The following is a 22,089-nucleotide window of genomic DNA, read 5'->3' as shown; positions in this document are numbered from 1 at the left end:
ACATTCAAAGACCTATCGTTAGATCACATGTGTTAACATCAGCTTGTTATTGTCTCCCTGGTCAGACGTAACAATTGTCAGACAGGTTAAAACAACAAACTATCTGGTTGACTGCACAGCTACCTGTTGACGTAGTACACCCACATCACCTACTTTTCCTGCGTAACCTTCATCTACATCACCATCCTTAATATATTGAGCAGAGAGCACAGGAGGCCCTACAGCTGTAACCACTGAACCGTGGCGTCTCTCTGCTCCCAAGTTCCCACGTGGGGGTGTCCTTCTCTACCTCTTCTATTAATCTTAAAACATCTAACAAGCTCAACGCATGCATCTTTTTATTAAAATGTGATGTTATACATAATCATAAGAGTATTTTTATGTATTATTCAACCAACCAGTCATGGCATACCCACATCGCCTAATTAATTTTCCGTACCTATCGAGTATAAAATACATAAAATGGGAGGACGCCTTGTTAACTAATGGGAGTGAGCCTTGCAGGGAGTACCCTCACTCTCACAAACACACGTATTGAGGAGAAGCGGCCGTGTTTGTCGGGGATTTTTCTGGCTTTGCTAAATAAATCGTACATAAACATGTAAAATATTTTGATTTGATTCTGTAACTACCCACATTATGACATTGAGACCATTTTGATTTATCGAGTAAAATACGATTGAATAGTTTTGAGTTTGAATCTTGCCACTTTAGCGCTCTATCTTTTTAAATGGGGCGTGCATACTAATATTTAGGTGGTTTTTAGTATTCCATCTATTTGTTTAAATTAACTGATTTACCTGTTTTTGATTTGTTTGGGTTTTTTATTGCAAGTGGCCCAGCGAGTGAGTCTGCTTTGATACCTGTAAATTTATTCTGACGTTTGACGAGCGGGACGTAAACAAGAACATATATGGAGCCCCTGCATCAATACGTATTAAAGTGTTTGAAACAGTATTCTAGACCATTATTTGTACACAACTGATGAAATGTACCTGAAAGATCAAGGTTCATAAGAACGTACAGGGCACATTTCTCCTACCCCATTTAAGAATGTCCATTTCTGATTGGTTCACGTGGCCTTGCGCGGGAGAATAGATCATTAAGTTTTACCCCGCCACGTGGGAAAAGCCTGCATCCAGTCAGTGAACTGTAAAGCAGTGGTTCGAATCGACTATAGTTAGTACCATGTTAATATAATACATGGTTTCAGCTTGTTTTGATGCTCTATTTACATAAAGTGATATTTAAACATTCGTTATGGTAAATACGGTGTAGCAATGTGATGAAGAGTATGCGGGTTTTCTTCATCCCATTCCATCCACCGATGAGAATGGTGGTATCCTCTTTTGGTTCACACCCGGATTGTCGATTGTTTTATCAAATACACAACAGGACTGTCGAAAAGCAGTGGAGTATGACAGTGCTCAACACTGTTCTAATGACACCCGGAGCGTCGACTACCTTGGAGAACTTGTGCCCGAGAACGCCCGAGAATAGCAGAAGACTCGTCTCTACGCTAATTAACGAGCTAAAACACATACACAAAGACTTCGGTGAAAGAATGAGCTGTGGAGCCAATTCCTGCATGATAGTCGTCGCACGAACAGTAGTCGAGAAAGTTGGCGTCATCGTGAATCGAGGGTCTGTGAGCAATGTAAACTGCATATTGTGAGACAGTGGCCACAATAAAGAATAAAGAAGAACTTGACAGAAGGCTTCAGCGTCTCAACGAGCAGCTCCAAAGACAAGAGATTTCCGTAATGAGCTGTGCTCATCAGACTGTCTGCCTCGCTCATAGTGACCACATTACTGTACTTTATAACGTATTTGGTTTTCCTTCATGTCCGGAGCGTCGAACGCCATAGAGTTGACACCTGATTACCTCCTTACGTAATACCCGAAACATCGAATTTACAAAAATTTCAATTCAATTTTAGACAGCCCAGGCAAGTCGTTTGATTAAGGAGTAAGAGGATTTGGAGGCATGGTCGACTAGATTTCTTTGTTTAACTAATCCCACACGGCCTTCACCAATAGAGGGAATGATTTCTGTTCAGTTATGACATTGCTGTTCTCCATTTGTCTCTATTTTCTCGACACATCTCCATGCTGTTGTATTTTTGTGTGTTTTGTAACTCTGATTGGGACTGGTGAACAAGCTTTACAGTACCTCACCCATACAGCATATAATACAAAATATAAATGAAGCATGTGTCGTCATCCATATGAACTATCATATAATAACATATGCATACATATCATTACATCAAATACATCTATCATATAAGTAAACATGAAAAATAGAATTATGGTTTGTTGTGTCTGACTAGCTCTTTGTAGAAACACTGAACATTTGTGAGAAGGTTTTTGACAAGTTAATTACTTTCCTGTTAAAAAATTAAAAATCAAGCTTTGTGTTTTATGATAAAATCGTGGACGGATTCACCTATTTTCTGGTTTTCACAGTGAATAAGTTTTTTTCCGATCACCGAAGTCATCATAGACCACAATGAGAAAAGGTCGATCTTCAAGCAGTAAGGAAGACCATGATAGCGTATGGAGTACGTGTGTCTTGGTCATCTCCTCCGTTACCCCCTCCCCGAATCCATGCCCCACTAGGGCGTGTAGGACTTGTCTCGGTGGATAAAATGGGACTCCGATAACCCCATATACCCCTAATCACAATGCTATAATTTGTCGTTTTTGTGTATCCGGTTTTGTGTATTCTGTAATATTGTATAGTACTAGTGAAGTGTTAATCAAAGCAATATTTTGCTTGCTAAACGAACCACATTCTTTGAGAATCAAAATATGTTTTAAGCATATTTCCAAAATTGAAATGCAGCATGCACACAATAACTAAATTGGAAGGAATATCGTGCCGGACAAGGTTTTCCAGAGCACCTACACATAAATGTCAATGTCTTTCAAAGACTAATATGTGCAGATCTTGCAAAAGGACAAAGCAGGTATGCTTGACAAAGTTCTTGCAAAGGAGCTTTATACACAACACCAAAACCAACCGGTCAGCTCGACGCCTTATAAAACAATCACGATTTCCTTTGAATGTGAGATATTTGGCTGCGCGTCTTGCGCAATCAGTCTTTTTCATCCATATACACTCACGAACACCTGTTCATTTCAAAGCTGGTGTCCCCTAATGACCTAATGTGATCCATGGATGAATTTTGTATATGACAAGTAAAATACACTTGAAAGCGGCAGCTGTTATACTCCAATAAACAAGACCAGCGGACGAGACATGACTTTTTCGGCGCAAATTGTCGTAGGCGCTTTGCGGAAATTACGTAAGTGAACGCGGAAGAAACAGAAAGCGTCATCGTTCCGCTCAGTTTCCATTGTCTTTGCGAGTTATGCTGAGATACTCAACAAACTGAGATAAAAGTCAAAATGATGAAAAAGTGGAAATCAGTGTGTGGATTAGAACTTGAAAATCACTCATGAAGTCTCTGACAAAGTAATATCTGTTCAGGTCATGATCATTTGGAAAAAAATACGAAAGTTCTATGGATATACAACTTCTTATAAGGTAAGCAGCATTTCGGCGTAGCTGTTAAACTCGTTATCAAGAAAGGGATATCTTACAGGTAGTCCTGTAAGTTAAACCTTTGTTTTGGGTCGAGGTCAAAATCGTTTGGAGTAGTGACAACGGTGTTGTTTTATGGGATTAGACACGGATTTTCTATAAAAAAGTAAAATGTGTGTCCTCAGGAAACGAAATAAGACACGTGTACCAGAATGTAAGTGAATCGATGTTAGCGAGTTCAATCAGTGACTTCAGTTAATAAAATGGGCTTTCAATTCACTCCTTCCAGTAGTAATGAGTTATTTAGTTTCTTGGTAAAATTGCTTGCAAGGTGAATGTTGAAAATGACAGTTTTCAGGATCATTTTAACAACTTCAGTTATGGCTTCAGTAAAGCTGCTATGCTTCACGTTTCGTCCTACTTATTTTACGGGAAGATACCTTGGTGTAAACAGCTATATGTTCATTTTGAGAACTGGTAAAAAGGGAGAATATATCTCGTGAAAATGAATTTTGAAAGACTGCAGATCAACAGTTCCAGTTGTCTCAACAACATAATTTCTAAAATACTTAGAGACCACAATCACGGAAGCCAAAGTAAATATGTTCGAGTGTAGCAAAAATAGTGAAAATGTATTTAAAAAATAGAAAAGTAAACGCAAAGTCAATCTTGATTACATTACGTATTCCTCATAGCCCGATATAATGATTACACATTAATAGTATGGATACGTTAATCTATAGTTTAAACTAATCTCCTTAAGTAATCGGGACTGGATTGTCAAGCATAAACATACATATCAATGCCGCTCCATACCAATAATATAATTACATAACATACATGATAACAACACTTCGTGTTCCGCTCGTCAAACGTCAGAATAAATTTACAGTTATCAAAGCAGACTAACAGGCCCACTAGCAGTAAAAAACAAAACAAAAACAAATAAATTAATAAATCCAAATGAATAGATGGAATACTATATACCACCAAAATATGCACGCCCCCTTTAAAAAGGTAGAGTGCAAAAGTGGCAAACCGGTAAAATATGCCAAGATTCATATGACTCGATAAATCAAAATGGTCTCAATGTCATAATGTGGGTAGTTACAGAGTCGAAGCAAAATATTGTACATATATGTATCATGAAATAATAATTTATCAACTGAATAACACATAAAAAATACTCTTATGATATGTATAACATCACATTTGAGTAAAAAAATGCATGCGTTGAGCTTGTTAGATGTTTTAAAGATTAATGGAATAGGTAGAAAAGGACACCCCCACGTGGGAACTTGGGAGCAGAGAGACGCCACGGTTCAGTGGTTACAGCTGTAGGGCCTTCTGTGCTCTCTGCTCAATATATTAAGGGTGGTGATGTAGATGAAGGTTACGCAGGAAAAGTAGGTGATGTGGGTGTACTACGTCAACAGGCAGCTGTGCAGTCAACCAGATAGTTTGATGTTTTAACCTGTCTGACAATTGTTACGTCTGACCAGGGAGACAATAACAAGCTGATGTTTGCCCCTAATGTAGCCATCAACGGGGATATGGGTTGGATACCACCCAGTGTTAGACAATGGACAAGTGTTGCTAGGCAATGGATTCGTTTTAAACACATGCCTGACAGAATTAACAGCTTTGTTTTTAAGTGGGCTGAAGGTAAAGCGGGAATGAGTATTAGAAATTGGAATTTTAGACTTAGAAAAAAGCTCAGTGACCTTGATATGGGGTATGTTTTAAATCCATCCTATAGCCCAAGTAAAAACCTGATTTGTACAGAAGTAAAAACTAAATGTATGGAAGAGTATATTTTAAATTGGAAATATCTGTTAAATCTCGAAGAAGGCCGAAGGGGTTTAAACAAGCTAAGAACATACAGGCTTTTTAAACATGACTTTTACCCTGAACCCTTTGTTACATGTAATATGCCTAGGTGTTACCTATCAGCTATGGCCAAATTTAGGTGTGGTGTAGCCCCAATAAGAATGGAAACTGGGCGATATGAAAACCTACCTGTTACAGATAGGAAATGTTTCAATTGTGCCGATCGTGTCGAAGACGAGTTTCATGTACTGTTTCACTGTGATGTATATAAAGATATTAGAGAAAAGCTTTTCTCGTTTTGCTATTCCCGTGATGAGGACTTTTATGATTTAACAAATACTGCAAAAATGCTGATATGTCAAAGTGCCGATATTTTTTATTATTTTGCCAAAACCTGCTTTTTAATATTACAGAGAAGGAAACGTCTTTTATACTCATAATGTTTTACCAGTTGTATGTTTTTACTACATCTTATATATGCTTATAGGTTTTACGATTTGAAACGACTACTGTCTCTCATAACTCACATTGAGTGGTTCTGTACTTTTACATATGTTTTATATCTGTTGTATATCATGTTGTACAGAAGTGAGACACAAATAAACTATTGTCTGTCTGTCTGTCTGTGATCTAACGATAGTTTTGCGTTCTTTAGCATGTTTTGGAAGGGATGGCTGGGGTGTATCATTTATTCTTTCATTTCATTCATTCACATATGTACTTCTTTCTTTTATTATTTCTTTCATTCATTCACATATACTTCTTGCTCTTCATTCATTCGTTCGTTCGTTCGTTCGTTCGTTCGTTCGTTCATTCATTCATTCATTCATTGTAAGATTTCGACTGATACAGTAAACTGGCTGAAGTACTGTTAAACGCAGCCTAAGTTGCGATGGAGACGAATCAGGTCACTGTGTGCATTGGAGCATGAGGAGGCGCATACTAATTAGTACAAATGGTAAAGAAAACAAGCGAATGACCTACCCCTGTTGTAGATAATTTCTGGTCTGAGAAATAGGAGAATACCCCATAAAACCTCGGACGAAGAAAAGCCGGGACGGGCAAACGGGAATTACAAAAAATGGAGACCACACTATTAAAACGAAACACGCTAAACTGGGTAGGTACACTTAAAACTACTAGGTAGGTACATTTGGTGAATGTCAGTGGAATTGGCAAGACATATTTCAATACAGTTTAAAGATCTCACAACACCGTTTATTAATGTGTTCCCGCATAGTCACTGGAGTTTGGTCACTCTTGATTGGGGCTTTCACAAATAACTTCAACTTCATAGATATAGGTTGAATTTTGGTATATTTATAGAAATTCAAAAGAATCTCAAGGCTTAGTATTCTAAGTGTATTGTATATGTTGCTGGAAGTAAAGCTCTGTGTTCGGGACCCGTGAAGATCTGGAGTAGAAGAGGGCTTCAACAACCCATGCTTGCCATAAAAGGCGACTATGCTTGTCGTAAGAGGTGACTAACGGGATCGGTTGGTCAGGCTCGCTGACTTTTGCTGACACATGTCATCAGTTCCCAATTGTGCAGGTAGATGCTCATGCTGTTGATCACTGGATTGTCTGATCCAAACTCGATTATCTTCAAGCCGCCGCCATATTGCTGGGATATTGCTGAGTGCGACATAAAACTACACTCACGAAATTAAGCTGAATTTTCATTAGAATTTCATCTATTTTTAAACCATATGTTTGCAAAATAAAGAAAACAAGCAAACGAAAATATTTTCGTCCACGAGAGAGATTCGTCGAATTAAGACCGGAGTGACTTCATTTTTTTTGTCGTGATACTTATAAACACACATTCATTCATAAATTTACAACCCCCAAGACAATAAAAAACTTTGAAAATTTAAGTGGAAATCCAGATTCTTGTACTTGTTACAAATTAGCAGAATTAAGTCAAAATGAGTTGATTTTTGTGCCATGATACTTACAAATATATCCTCATTCATTTACAAAATCCAAAACACAGGAAAAGATGTATTTTGAGTAAAAGTGATTATTCTGGCATATTTTCTAAAACTCTTCCTGAACTCGCAAAATTAAGTCACAATCAGTTGAAGTTTGTGCCATGATACTCACAATGACATTTTCATACATTTACATCCTCTAAAACATTAGAAAAGATGTATTTGGAGTGAAAAGGAAAGATTCTCGCTCATGGGCCCAATGTTTTTCGCCCATGGGCGAGATGTTTTTGAAAATCGGTCTCAATTAGCAGAATTAAGTCATAATGAGTTGGATTTTGTGCCATGACACTCATATATATATCCTCATTCATTTACAACCTCCAAACCACAGGAAAAGATGTATTTTGAGTGAAGGCAAATATTCTCGCCCATGGGCCAAAATGTCTTTCTCCCATGGGCGAGAGTCTTCAAAATTGCTCTCATTTAGAGGAATTAAGTCAAAATGAGTTGAAATTTCTGTCATGATACTCATAAATGTACTTTCATTCATTTACATTCTCCAAATACTGGAAAAGATGTGTTTGGCGTAAAAGGAAATATTCTCGCCCATGGGCCAAAATGTTTTTCGCCCATGGGTGAGATTTTGTTAAATAGCTCTAAATTAACGGAATTAATTCAAAATGAGTTGAATTTTGTGACATGATACTTATGAACATACTTTCATCCATTCACAACCTCCAAAACATGGGAAAAGGTGTATTTTGAGTAAAAGTAAATATTCTCACCCATGGGCCAAATGGTTTTCGCCCATGGGCGAGGCGTTTTGAAAAATCACTTTAAATTAGCCGAATTAAGTCAAAATAAGCTTAATTTCGTGTCAAGACAATAATAAATACACGTTCATTTATTGCAAAGCTGCACAGCCTGGAAAAAAAACATGTAGTTTCAATGAAATTAATTATTCTCGTCTATGGGCCAATATGTTTTTCACCCATGTGCGAGATTTTTCAAAATCGCTGTCAGTTAGCAGAGTCAAGTCACAACAAGCTGAAATTTGTGTCATGATACTTATCAACATTTTTTCATTCATTTACAACCTCCAAAACATTTATTTTGGATGAAATGAAACACTTTCGCCCATGGGCCTGCCCATGGGCCTACCCATTGGCCACTGTTCGCCCATGGGCGAGCGAGTTTAAATTTTGAGTTTTCGAAAAAAATTTTTTTCATTTTTTCATCCTTAGCACATACACATGACAGCTGCCTGTTTAATTTTGCGATATCCCTTGTGCGAGAGTGGCCACAGTGCTGAGAGTTTCTGGACTTTTGTGAGTCCAGAATTAAATTGTGACGTGTTAAAGGTTAATCATCATTGATCAATCGGCTCACTTAAAGGTGATTATCTGCATTTTCCAAATAGATACCTCGTAAAATTATAGACTCTGTAGACTGTCACTTAATTGCCTATCTAGTTTGAGCTCATAGTTTGCATCAGTATGCGGTAGCCTGGGTCACGAAGGTGGGTTGTAAATGATGTTGAACGACCATGTAGATAAACTCTCTGACCAATCCCAATAAATGGTAAAGATTATATGCAAGATTGATCGGTCTCACGGGTGACAAACACCTTCGACGACAGGTTTGGAAATAGTGTGGCAGTCTTTCGGCCGGTGTTTCCTCCATTTCAAGAATATAACCCCATGACAAGCGTATGGCCTCAACATAAGACCAGCTACAATGGTTACCTTTGCATGGGCCGTCGTAGGATTTCTCCACGAAGTTTTGGTTCTTGCAGGCTTTGATGATCAGTTCCTTCTCTGAACTGTAAGTCTTCCCGTCACTTCCACAAACCTGCAGAATAAGCAAATGTACGCATACATCATAAGTAAAAGCCAAATGAGCACATTTAGCTCATTTTGCCGCATTTGAAAGACAATGTCACAACAGCAAATCTGTAGCATCAAACTCTCACCAACTTCAGGAGGAACACATCTATCACATCAGTACCAACTGGTAAAGTTGACATGCAGTATGACCCCAAGGACAGGCTGGTCGAACAACATGGTGTGCTTTAGGGGGATCGCTCCACAGAATCACAGTATGGGTCACAGTATCAGTAGCATGTCCAGCCTCTACTGCTGCTGACACACACGTGTGTATGTGTATGCGTAAGTCTCTGAGTGTGTGCATGCGTGCATGTGCGTGTCTGTGTGTAATGGAACATGAAAGGAAATCATTTCACCAACCATTCCTGGGTTGCTGCACGACTCTCCGAAGCATGAACAGCATATTGTTCCGTTGCCAATACTCTCGAAGCCCGAGCCTGTAAATAGACAATTTCAGCCCTTAAGCATGGGAATGTTGGTTCCTTGAAAACTAACAGCAAAATGTGATTTAGTACATACACTTTCAGGATCTGTCATCACCGGAGTTCAAAAGGAGGGTGTGCAGGCACGGTGCAGTGTATAGGTGTACATCGGAACTCAATCAGTGTGAGATTTGTTAGGGTTAAATATTTGTAAGAATATAAGCCCCTGAAGTCAAAACATGAACCCCTATCGTTGAAAATGGAAGCTGTGCATTGTGTAGTTTTACGTTGTACCTAGATGTGAGTCACGCAAGGAAAAGGACCTGTAGGGTTGTGCTGTGAACCAACTTGTGCACTGATGTGGTGAGTTTAACTGTATACTGATGGAGCGTCAGTTTAACTGTATGCTGATGGAGTGTCAGTTTAACTGTATGCTGATGGAGTGTCAGTTTAACTGTATGCTTATGATGGAGTGTCAGTTTAACTGTATGCTGATGATGGAGTGTCAGTTTAACTGTATGCTGATGGAGTGTCAGTTTAACTGTATGCTGATGGAGTGTCAGTTTAACTGTATGCTGATGGAGCGTCAGTTTAACTGTATGCTGATGGAGTGTCAGTTTAACTGTATGCTGATGATGGAGTGTCAGTTTAACTGTGTGCTGATGGAGTGTCAGTTTAACTGTATGCTGATGGAGTGTCAGTTTAACTGTATGCTGATGGAGTGTCAGTTTAACTGTATGCTTATGATGGAGTGTCAGTTTAACTGTATGCTGATGATGGAGTGTCAGTTTAACTGTATGCTGATGGAGTGTCAGTTTAACTGTATGCTGATGGAGTGTCAGTTTAACTGTATGCTGATGGAGTGTCAGTTTAACTGTATGCTGATGGAGTGTCAGTTTAACTGTGTGCTGATGGAGCGTCAGTTTAACTGTGTGCTGATGGAGTGTCAGTTTAACTGTGTGCTGATGGAGCGTCAGTTTAACTGTGTGCTGATGGAGTGTCAGTTTAACTGTGTGCTGATGGAGTGTCAGTTTAACTGTGTGCTGATGGAGTGTCAGTTTAACTGTGTGCTGATGGAGTGTCAGTTTAACTGTATGCTGATGGAGTGTCAGTTTAACTGTATGCTGATGGAGTGTCAGTTTAACTGTATGCTGATGGAGCGTCAGTTTAACTGTATGCTGATGGAGTGTCAGTTTAACTGTATGCTGATGATGGAGTGTCAGTTTAACTGTATGCTGATGGAGTGTCAGTTTAACTGTGTGCTGATGGAGTGTCAGTTTAACTGTATGCTGATGATGGAGTGTCAGTTTAACTGTGTGCTGATGGAGTGTCAGTTTAACTGTGTGCTGATGGAGCGTCAGTTTAACTGTATGCTGATGGAGCGTCAGTTTAACTGTGTGCTGATGGAGAGTCAGTTTAACTGTATGCTGATGGAGCGTCAGTTTAACTGTGTGCTGATGGAGTGTCAGTTTAACTGTATGCTGATGGAGTGTCAGTTTAACTGTATGCTGATGGAGCGTCAGTTTAACTGTATGCTGATGGAGTGTCAGTTTAACTGTATGCTGATGGAGCGTCAGTTTAACTGTATGCTGATGGAGTGTCAGTTTAACTGTATGCTGATGATGGAGTGTCAGTTTAACTGTGTGCTGATGGAGTGTCAGTTTAACTGTGTGCTGATGGAGCGTCAGTTTAACTGTGTGCTGATGGAGTGTCAGTTTAACTGTATGCTGATGGAGGGTCAGTTTAACTGTGTGCTGATGGAGTGTTAGTTTAACTGTATGCTGATGGAGCGTCAGTTTAACTGTGTGCTGATGGAGTGTCAGTTTAACTGTATGCTGATGGAGTGTCAGTTTAACTGTATGCTGATGGAGCGTCAGTTTAACTGTATGCTGATGGAGTGTCAGTTTAACTGTATGCTGATGGAGCGTCAGTTTAACTGTATGCTGATGGAGTGTCAGTTTAACTGTATGCTGATGATGGAGTGTCAGTTTAACTGTGTGCTGATGGAGTGTCAGTTTAACTGTGTGCTGATGGAGCGTCAGTTTAACTGTGTGCTGATGGAGTGTCAGTTTAACTGTATGCTGATGGAGGGTCAGTTTAACTGTGTGCTGATGGAGTGTTAGTTTAACTGTATGCTGATGGAGTGTCAGTTTAACTGTGTGCTGATGGAGAGTCAGTGTAACTGTATGCTGATGGAGGGTCAGTTTAACTGTGTGCTGATGGAGAGTCAGTTTAACTGTATACTGATGGAGTGTCAGTTTAACTGTATGCTGATGGAGTGTCAGTTTAACTGTATGCTGATGGAGTGTCAGTTACGCCAGTTACTACTGAGTTGTAATTAATCCGTAAACTGTTGATCTGTGAACATGGAGTGTTGTACTGTGCTGGGATGTAAACATGTTTAGTGCTTTGAAACGATTCAAACTACGTCGTGTTGTGCAGTGAAGTAAACTGTGTAGTGTTATGCTGTAGATAAACCTGTTTAGTGTTTTAGTGAGCTGTGCATTGAGCAATGTGTTTTGTAATGTTGTGCTGTGAAGTAAGCTGTGTAGTGTTGTGCCGTGAAGTAAGTTGTGTAGTGACTGACGTGAAGTAAGCAGTGTAGTGTTGTGTTGTGGACTAAACTATGCAGCGTTGTGCTGTGAAGAAAGTTGTGGTGTTGTGCAGTTTAAGAGAGAACGGTGGAGAGTTTATATATTTGATGAGGGGAGACTCACCGTCACTGACACACTGAATGCCCTGCTTCTTAAAGCCAGCACAACACACGCACTCAAATCCGCCTCTTGTGTTCTTGCACTCAGAGTTTGGAGGGCAGTTGTCTTTCCCCGTGGCGCACTCGTCAAAATCTGCAACGCACAGTCAGTTAGTGAAGGGTATGGATACCAATGTAACAACAATATATTCCACACATTGTAATTCCTTAAGCTTTTGCCCACTTATGTCTTAATAACGAAACTATAAGGATTTCAATTTTAAAAGCACGCCATTTCTATTTGATACGAAAACATGAAAAACAAACCGTAAACCATAAATGACAAATACCAATGTATATATGTATGGTATAAAGTATTTTTTCGTCATGGGCCTTAGGCTTTGCATACAATAAACTGAATTAAAGTGAACAATGACAGAGTCGATTTGCCAGTGACCCCCCAACAGAGAGCGAGATATAACTACGGTTCGTGTCCACTCCACACAGTCCGGCCACACAGTCCCTGTAGCTGACTAACCACACAACCCCTGAAGATTCAAGTTCGAGTTGTCCTTTAGGAGCCCATACTTGTAAGAGGCGAGTGGTGGGACAACCAAGACACATGTAATCGTTACCCAACTTCGTGGGTGGATCTTCATGCTGTTGATCATTGTACTGTCTGGTCCAGACCTGATTATTTACAGACCGCTGCATAAAGGTGGAATGTTAGTAACACGTGTTGTCGGCGACACGTACCGAGACAGAAGTCCTCCACACCATAGTATCCCGCCTTACAGATGCACTCCGCCCCGCCATCGATGTTCCTGCACTCCTGGCCTGGCTTCGTACAGTTGTGTGTCCTCGTGGCGCACTCGTCGATATCTACCAACAGGTATACGTACAATATACAAACATATCGGGAAACAGGAAGGGCCTGAACCTACAAACTGACATTACTACCGTCATAGCAAAATACACTTGTAAAAGGTGTCAGGTAGATAGCATCTCTAGTGTCTACATTATAATAACAATGACCGACACTGATCCAGGTCCAGGTAAATTGTGACCCGATGCTCTCGTCCTAGCAATGTACTTTCCTTCTGACATGTTTTGTAAATTTATCACTAACTACCACTGATGGATATCGTTTTTGTCCAATGGCTTAATCCTGCCGGGAAACCTACCAGTTATAACAGCCCGTGTGAAAACAGGCTTGGTAATGCCTCTGTATTTGGCAGTTTATCCTATATCTGGATCCGTATATTATGGCTGGTCCTTGTAAAATAGTAGTGGCAGTACACGTACCTACACACGTCTCGCAGTCAGCAGTGTATCCCATCTTGCAGACACATTTGCCCGCCTTGCACTCCTGGTTTGTGGTGCAGTTGACGTTGTAACATGGGTCCTCTGAAACACCACCGCGTGAACATCTTTAAGTTAGCTGTAATACCTCGCGATGACATCTCCGACCAATTACACAACAGCTTCGGAATCACTACATACTGGTCTATTTAACGTTGTGACTTCTGCTAAATGGTAACCCTACAGTAGACTTCAAAGTTGTGCCCTTGACCTCTTGATTGTAAACTTAGGGACAATTCATACTATATATCAATTGAACAGATGTTCTTGAATATGAAGACACACGTATCGAGCTTTTTGGCATAACCTCTTGCGACTGACTGACTCAATGCTATTTCTACTTCAACGATATTTCAGTCATATTCATGGGGCTACAAGGTCTTACTACAAATGACTACCAGTGTGCGGAACAGAGGCTGATGCTTAAGATATGGTCCATACCTAGATGTTCTTATAGAGACTTGGTTAAGACTTGGTTTCAAATTGACACAGTGCATGTTTGTGTTAATCATCCACTCTTATTTCCAAACAAAAAATCTCCACTTTGAATTACTTCAACAATGAATGCCGACTTGTCCCGAGCCGTGCCTCCGTTTACCAGTGATCAGAGCCCAGATTGTCGAAACTCTCTTAGCGCTAAGATAGTCGTAAGTGCCATACATGAACAGTGACTAATTTACGGCTATCTTAGCGCTAAGAGAGCTTCGAAAACCTAGGCCCAGGACACTCCCAACACAACATCTTCCAATACATCTCCAAATGATTCTACAGTGAAATATGTTTGTCATTACTTTCTACGTACCTTCGCACTTCTCGCCATCGCCCAGGAATCCAGCCTTGCAATGGCAGCCGTAGATACCTAGTTCTAGGTTAAGATCACAGTCCGCGTTGGGGTCACACACGAGGGACTTGTTGTTGAACACGTTACCTTCGTTGCAGATTCTGTACGCTCCGCAACCATCACTGACGACAGTCTCACCAGCCTGTCGTAACACATGTCAAACGTTCTAAATGTCACGTGGGATAGTGTCGCAAGGTTCAAGTAGCGCACAAGAAAAAAGACAATGCTATAGAGAACTTGCTAACTGATATGTGGGCATGCTTCTGTCGAACACCGGTATTTTCTGTCACGTTTTGAAAAAGAGGTTGAAAGACACCAACAAACCCCATAGGTATAAACGTGAACTGGCATATAGTTACCGTCCGTCCATATAGTTACCTAGGTTCTACTCAAGTTAGATTCGCAAATTATTGCTGTAATTTGTGGATTGCACTTAACTCAGATCCGCACATAATTACTTCTTATCGAATTTGTGGGTTGCATTAAACTTGGATCAGCACAAAATTAATAGCCCCTGTAAATGTAATTGCACCTTAGATATAATTAATGGTCCCTGTGTTTTGTTGGTTGGACTAATTTAGATTTGCTCATGATTACTAGTAACTGTATTTTGTCGGTTGGACTAAACTTAGATCTACACATAATTACTGGTCCCCGTAATTTGTAGGTTGTACTAAACCTCTATCCGCACATAATTATTGGTCCATGTTATTTGTAGGTTGTACTAAACCTCGATCCGCACATACTTATTGGCGCCTGTAGTTATGTTTCATCTGGTACCAGCATGCTAAGCCCGTCCACCCTAGCTACCTTTACACTGATCATATACTGACCTCCATATAGGTGGTCGTGCCGTTCTCCTCGTAGATACAGCCACACTCCTGTGCAGCCACACAGCGGCCCTTGTCCTTGTAGAACCCGTCCTTGCAGAAGCAGCCGTCCAGGCACGACTTGGACGGGACTTCCGTAGTGTTGGTCAGCATCCCCAGGCATGTTTGTACTGGACCTGGGTCGGTGTCCACCATACCACCACACACACTGTAGACCATGTTCTCTCCACAGGTTTCCCCTACAATGTGGAATACAGCGTCAGGGGAGGACGGAGGTACAAACAGGACGGAAACGTTACTTTGAACTCGTACTGTTGGAAAGCTTCATATTATCGGTATGCTTATGCAACAACCACATGACACAGATTGCTCTCTGTGATTGCCTCAGTAGATGATACACTCCTGTCATTTACTGCTGGTAACTGAGTCACTGAGAAACACCATTGTCTACTACCTTAACCAACATTACCGACAAGTCAATGCTTACAAGGGCGACACCTCGGAACTTAGCGGTATACATAATAGTACTTGGTGAATAACGAGAAGTAGACTAATATTGACAAAATATAAACAAGACTTCAAATATGAATGTATCATATTAACGCATCAGTGAGTAAGAAGTGTCCGTATCTAACAGTTTCTGTGTTTCCAGTAAACTCACCACAACGGAGACCATTGGCGTTCCTCCATACCGGGATCTGTTCTCCTATAGCGCGGCACTCGTCGGCCACCCTCCCCGCGGTGGCGCACATGTTGTCCATGGCGGACTGGGGTGAGCGGCACATATCGATGTTGCAGCTTCTGTACAATCCCTCCATGATGATGGCGTCAATCTTAGGGATGCAGTCCTGGATTGATAAAAGTACGTCAAGGTAGAGGAGCACGTTGAAGTCAGGGTGCATCAAGGACCACACCGCTGGCCTACACGATATTGCATCTGCCCTTATAGAGGAGGTTCGGTGTTTCCATCCCCGGCCGCGTCAGAAAACGCTGGCAGATAGAATCTGTTGTTACTTTACCTGGCCCTTGAGTGAGGTGAGTTTCACGCCGCACTCAGCAATATTCCAGCTATATGGCGACGGTCTGTAAAATATCGAGTCTGGACCAGACAATCCAGTGATCAACAACCTGAGCATCGATCTGCACAATTGGGAACCGATGAAATGTGTCAACCAAGTCAGCAAGCCTCTTACAACAAGCATTATCCCCTTTTATGGCAAGCTTATTCTACCCCAGGACATTCACGGGTCACCTGGCCCTTGACATTATGTAGACAGAGTAAGTGAGCATGTGCTGTTATTATACATAATCAGTATGGTTGTACTGTGGGTTGCACTTAACTCAGATCCGCACATAATTGCTGGTCATCGAATTTGTGGGCTGCACTACAAAGGTACTGATACACAAAGACTACATACTTTGAAGACGGATGTCCTCAGTCCAAGGAGATAGCCACACATCATGGATGCCATCTGCTGACTCATGCCACAAGGAGGGTTCATGGATGGTGGTTCATCACAGTCACGCTTACACCTGGGACTGCGCTTGGCTGACGTTTCCGATGCCCACGAGGTGCCAAATTCATTGTTGTTGGTTGTCTAGAAAAGGAACCACAACTATACTAACACAAACGTAACTTGGGTAACCTAGGCAACACAATATCTTGTATCAAGGGAACACTCAATTTTGAATGATCAAATACCAGATCTTTTAAGTCAAACCAAAACTGCCAAAGAAAATCACATCAGCAATAAAGTAAAACAGGACAGGTTTTCTCCACATGTAACTCCACGTACAATCTGGCCAGCATTTGGACATCCTGGTCCAATCGTCCAGTCGTCCTTGGCGTCGTTGTTGTAGTTGCCGCAGATGCCACAAGTCTTCTGCTGAAACTTTTTGTCCACGAAGATCTGGACCTTGTCCTTGCCGTCCCAGGTCACGGTCAGGTTGATGTTGCTGTTGAAGATCTGGGAAGACAGACTCAGAAGTCAGGAGATGTTAGTGTGAATCTACACCCCTTTTAACAGAACCACAGGTTGAGCTAGATACATTGCACATGTGTAGGGATGTCAACTCTGGCGTGACAACCGGAAACTTTGAAGCATCAGGCAGTCTGCATATGCCCCACGGGTTATTACTGAATGGAGGATCTGGGCTTTCAGTTGTACCACATACCACCTACATATGTTAAATTGGCTCAAAAAGGTATACTGGTAATGATTTTAGATTTAGGCTTGTAGACAACTGCGGTAGTACAGCCTAACGCAACTCACCGCCATTCCTGAATGGAGACAGTCAAAGAGCAGCTTTCATGGTTCAGATTATGTTAACACCTTCAGTACACAGTGGCAACATATTCAAGCATTATACTCCACGTCTAAGTTTTAACTGCACATACCGCTTCCCTGCCCGTGTCGAAGACGGAGAAGCCGTTCCCGTTGTAGCCGGCTTTGATCTGTCCGTTGACGCGGATCTCCCGACCCTGTCTCATTTCGATCAGCTGAAGTGGAAGATGCATGTTGATGTACTTTCAGTCTCTATTACAGGACTGAAAGGCCATGGCCTACCTGACATTTGCATGCACACACGCGCTCACACGAACATACGCTCATACACACGTATCTTCCTTTCTACCAATCTACTCGATGTAAATACCTACTTCCCCACTTCCATAAACGCACGCATGCATGCATGCACAGATACACATACATACGAAGAAATAACTCTTCTCTGTGTACAGTTGTTTATATATCAAAGACAAATGCATTAAAATGGAATTTACTTATCTCATGGCAAGTACATGGTTTTCTAGATTTTCTTTTAAATTGTCCAACTTCCTAATGTTAAAGGATCAAAGACAAATGAAAATGCAGCTGTTGGATGAACGCACATGCGAATGCGTCGTTTTGAATACTTATGGTCCATGTTTGGATATGCCAGTCCGTGTAAATACTCAATGATACACATTTAGTACACCCCTTGATTTACTTGTGGACGGGTTCATTTTGTACTGGGAGATTACCAGGTCGATGGGGCGGAAAAGTTACTCAGGATCATCTATCTTTGAGACGAAATACAATAGGAACCTATCTATCGTGACACTAAGATTGCTCGGAATTATTCTCCCATAAACCGTTACTTGGACTATCCCCCGTGTTTCCGTGGAAAGCCTGTGTGTATACTTACACTGCCTTTGTACTTAATAGTAATCCCCTTCACCCAGGCGGCATATTGTACATTGAGGTCCTTGTCCCACGAGTTCATGATCACCTCGTACGTTGGGTTCCCGGCACCACAGTTGTCCCGACTCATGGTGTACTCGCACAGACCCATGTAGTCCAGCCACTTCTCGTCAAACGACAGGCAGTGGGGATCACCGAAACACACACACTGGCCTTGAGCTAAAAACATGGATTGAAGAGGAAAGGTCTGATTATTTAACGACGATACAACAACAGACAGTGTGGGACGCCGAAACAGACGCATTTACCTTGACTGGATTGAGGAAAGGTCTGGTTATTTAACGACGATACAACAACAGGCAATGGTGGACGCCGAAACTACTCGTCTTAATCTAGTAAATCGATTGAGGAACGCATTTTCGTTCGTTTCTTGTTTCACGCTTCATTCAGAAATATCCAAGCTATATGAAGTCGGTCTTAGACCTAATGTCGCTTTGTATAACGACCCCTTAGCAGAAAGGTACACACATTAGCATGTACTTTATTGTATACCGGGACAAGCTGACACTAGCTGATCGTGATTTTACCCAGTAACATGTATTGTATTTTTTCAGATATGAATGAATTTAACACTTTTTCTATCAAAGGCTCCTAAAGGTTAATGAACATACTTGTAAGAACTTTCTTATCAAATCTGTAATATTATTTAATTCCAACCAATCATGATAGATGTCAGGAGGTAAAGGTACACATATGCAGTAAGCCTTACCATCACACGTCTTGCCGTCACCGACGAAGCCTCTCTTACACTTGCAGGCAAAGCTTCCATCCAAGTTCTCGCATTTAGCGTTCGTATCACAGTCATGTGTCCCTTCCGTGCACTCGTTAATGTCTGCGCACAACATAGCACTGATAGTTACAGTGGAACTGGTCTAACACATCAGAACCATCACGGTGTCTGTATTTCAGTCAAAGAAATAACTGATAATAAGTAATTCATTAAGTAATTATTGTCTCAACAGTTTAGCAGATAATCGCGATTTATGTACCGTATATCATCATATATAAACTTCCCATCCCAGACTTCAGTGTAACCATATATATGTATAATTAGTGTTTAGATTTTCTGTTTTTAAATAATAATGCATTGAATATATATGTTTTCAAAATAAAACTCATTTGTACATTGTAATTCAGACTTAAATTCGTGACAAAATGGCTGGAATACTGCCGATGTGACGTAAAGCCCAACTCAACTCAACTCAGCAACTCAGCTCAACTCACAAATCAGTGAGTGATTCAAGTGAGTCTTAACTTCGATACATATATCAAGTGTTCTGTTATATAATGATATTATGTCACAGACTTTGAGTTTTGTTAAAGATAAAATATAGTGGTTACACGTGATAAAGAAGCAACACATTTTTTTCAGAAAAGTAGAGTATACTATGATTATTATGTGAATCCCTTCTTGTTTCGGATATGTGTAAGCGTATGACGTCATGAACAATGTAACAGTACCTTCGCACGTGGTCTTCCCTGTCTTTCTGTACCCGGGCTTGCACGTGCAGTTAAAATCACCGGGGTAGTTGAAACATACAGCGCTGTAGGCGCATCTAAGGTATGAACACTCGTCGTCATCTGTACAACAAAGACATCTACATGAACGACATACACATCCAGTCAACTCCAAAATACCAGACCACTTCACTGAAAAACGAAAATAATTGTGCAAAGATTTTCAGAAGTGTCACCCTGAACTTGAATGTCAACCAGATCTAGCGTTGTTTTCAGCTAGATCTACACTGAATGATACAAATGAATATTACATTGATCCGATTTCAAATTAATGAACAACTGCTACACATCAGATATGTCGTTTTGTCAAGTATAGGTTTGATCAGAGCTGGCGTCAATATAACAAAGTGCGACGTCATTACAAGAAATACTTGCGCAATGTATGAAGGTTTGACACACGTGATGATTTCATCGCGACATCATGTCATGCCATGACAACTTGGGCAGACATCATGGCAGCTAGTTTTAATGTCGTAATAAAATCATTTGACATTCATATTAATATGTGTTTTCTCTTCCAGTGAATTTGTATTTGTTAAGAACCCGCGAAGTTCCACGATAGAATAGGCCTGCATGCTTGCAATAAAATACGACTTGTCGTAAGAGGCGACAAACGACACCAGAAGGTAACGGTACCTTCGCACGTGGTCTTCCCTGTCTTCCTATACCCGGCCTTGCATGTCATCGGTTCCCAATTGCACAGGTCGATGCTCATGCTGCTGATCACTGGATTGTCTGGTCCAGATTCGGTTATTTAAAGACAGCTGGAATATTGCCGAGTTTGACGTAAAACTAAACTCACTCATTCATTCATGTATTTCTTCAGCATGTGAGACAACAGTGCCGAAATTACGTATGTAAAACTTACCGAAACATTCTCTGCCATTAGCCCACACATCGTTGATGCCCTGACCCCGGATGAGACCTTGGTAGCCCTGCTTACAATGACAGTTGAAATCGCTGACCCGTTTGTTCTCACACTCCGCCTCCTCGGCACAGTCGTCGAAGTTCATGTCGCACACGGGAAGGTCTGCACAGTATCACACATCTATCTACGCAAAGTCCGTTTGGTATTGATCATATTTTGATTACTATAACCAAGATTCGAAAGACTGCGTACTGGGACGGTGAAGCAGACTAGTGGTTAAAGCTTCCGCCCGTCACGCTGAAAACCTTGGTTCGATTCCCCACATGAGTACAACATGTGAAGCCCATTTGTTGGGTTCCCCGTCGTGTTATTGCTGAAGTATTGCAAAACGCGGCGTAAAACCACTCTCACTCACTCACTCACTCCTTCTGTAGGACTCGAACATGATATGCCTGAATGAAACACGATATTGTTTGTTATTGGACGAAGTGCACGGTGCACCTACCAATCTCTTGCATGCCGCAGTACAAATCGCCGATGGTCATGTTGGCTTGGGCGCCGTTAGTGCCGGGGGTGGTGAAAGTGTAGCTCCTGATGGGGAGGTCCGACTTCACGCTGAGGACGCCGCCATCCTTCCTCCACACGGCATCACCGATCTCACAGTTGCACTTCCTGCACACCAAAGAAGACTTCCATGACTTGTCAGCCTTGACAGAAAACCCCTGCTACCTTCCCATTAAAACACAGACTCGTCTGTGATCACTGGTCAAGTTCCGATTCCTTCAGAACTCCCTGATTGCTCTTCCCAGGCCTACAACCCAAGTTCCGATTACTATAGATCTCTATGAAGGCTCGTCCGAGACCTACAACCCATGTTCCGATTACTAAATAAGTCTGTGAAGGCTCGTGTGTGACCCATCTAACCCTACGGTATTACCTCTGAGAAACGTCGACCTTCCCTCCAAGCCTACCGTATTACCTCTGAGACACGTCGACCTTCCCTCCAAGCCCTACCGTATTACCTCTGAGACACGTCGATCTTCCCTCCAGCCACTACCGTATTACCTCTGTGGCATGTCGAACCTCCCTCCCTGCCCTAAACCGTATTACCTCT

The 22,089-nt window shown here is 41.3% G+C and overlaps 1 protein-coding gene across 2 annotated transcripts in view; it reads right to left on the bottom strand.

The window, feature by feature from the left end:
• The window catches only part of LOC137299111 (uncharacterized), an 82,366-nt gene that overhangs the window by 8,573 nt on the left and 51,704 nt on the right, over nucleotides 1–22,089 (bottom strand). For both annotated transcript variants that reach the window (XM_067831615.1, XM_067831614.1), the window contains 16 exons: nucleotides 21,481–21,647; nucleotides 20,976–21,137; nucleotides 20,051–20,170; nucleotides 19,299–19,421; nucleotides 18,534–18,748; nucleotides 17,746–17,847; nucleotides 17,144–17,314; nucleotides 16,766–16,945; nucleotides 16,009–16,195; nucleotides 15,351–15,586; nucleotides 14,479–14,659; nucleotides 13,620–13,721; nucleotides 13,071–13,196; nucleotides 12,340–12,468; nucleotides 9,561–9,637; nucleotides 9,060–9,165 (listed from right to left, as the gene is read on the bottom strand). In XM_067831615.1, coding sequence (XP_067687716.1) covers nucleotides 9,060–9,165; nucleotides 9,561–9,637; nucleotides 12,340–12,468; nucleotides 13,071–13,196; nucleotides 13,620–13,721; nucleotides 14,479–14,659; nucleotides 15,351–15,586; nucleotides 16,009–16,195; nucleotides 16,766–16,945; nucleotides 17,144–17,314; nucleotides 17,746–17,847; nucleotides 18,534–18,748; nucleotides 19,299–19,421; nucleotides 20,051–20,170; nucleotides 20,976–21,137; nucleotides 21,481–21,647 — 2,384 coding nt within the window. The remainder of the gene's footprint in view (nucleotides 1–9,059; nucleotides 9,166–9,560; nucleotides 9,638–12,339; nucleotides 12,469–13,070; nucleotides 13,197–13,619; nucleotides 13,722–14,478; nucleotides 14,660–15,350; nucleotides 15,587–16,008; nucleotides 16,196–16,765; nucleotides 16,946–17,143; nucleotides 17,315–17,745; nucleotides 17,848–18,533; nucleotides 18,749–19,298; nucleotides 19,422–20,050; nucleotides 20,171–20,975; nucleotides 21,138–21,480; nucleotides 21,648–22,089) is intronic.

The sequence above is a fragment of the Haliotis asinina genome, chromosome 10 (genome assembly GCF_037392515.1).
Source record: "Haliotis asinina isolate JCU_RB_2024 chromosome 10, JCU_Hal_asi_v2, whole genome shotgun sequence".
Lineage (NCBI taxonomy): Eukaryota > Metazoa > Mollusca > Gastropoda > Lepetellida > Haliotidae > Haliotis > Haliotis asinina.
Note: the sequence above shows the minus strand (reverse complement) of the source record. Positions and strands in the feature narration are given on the sequence as shown.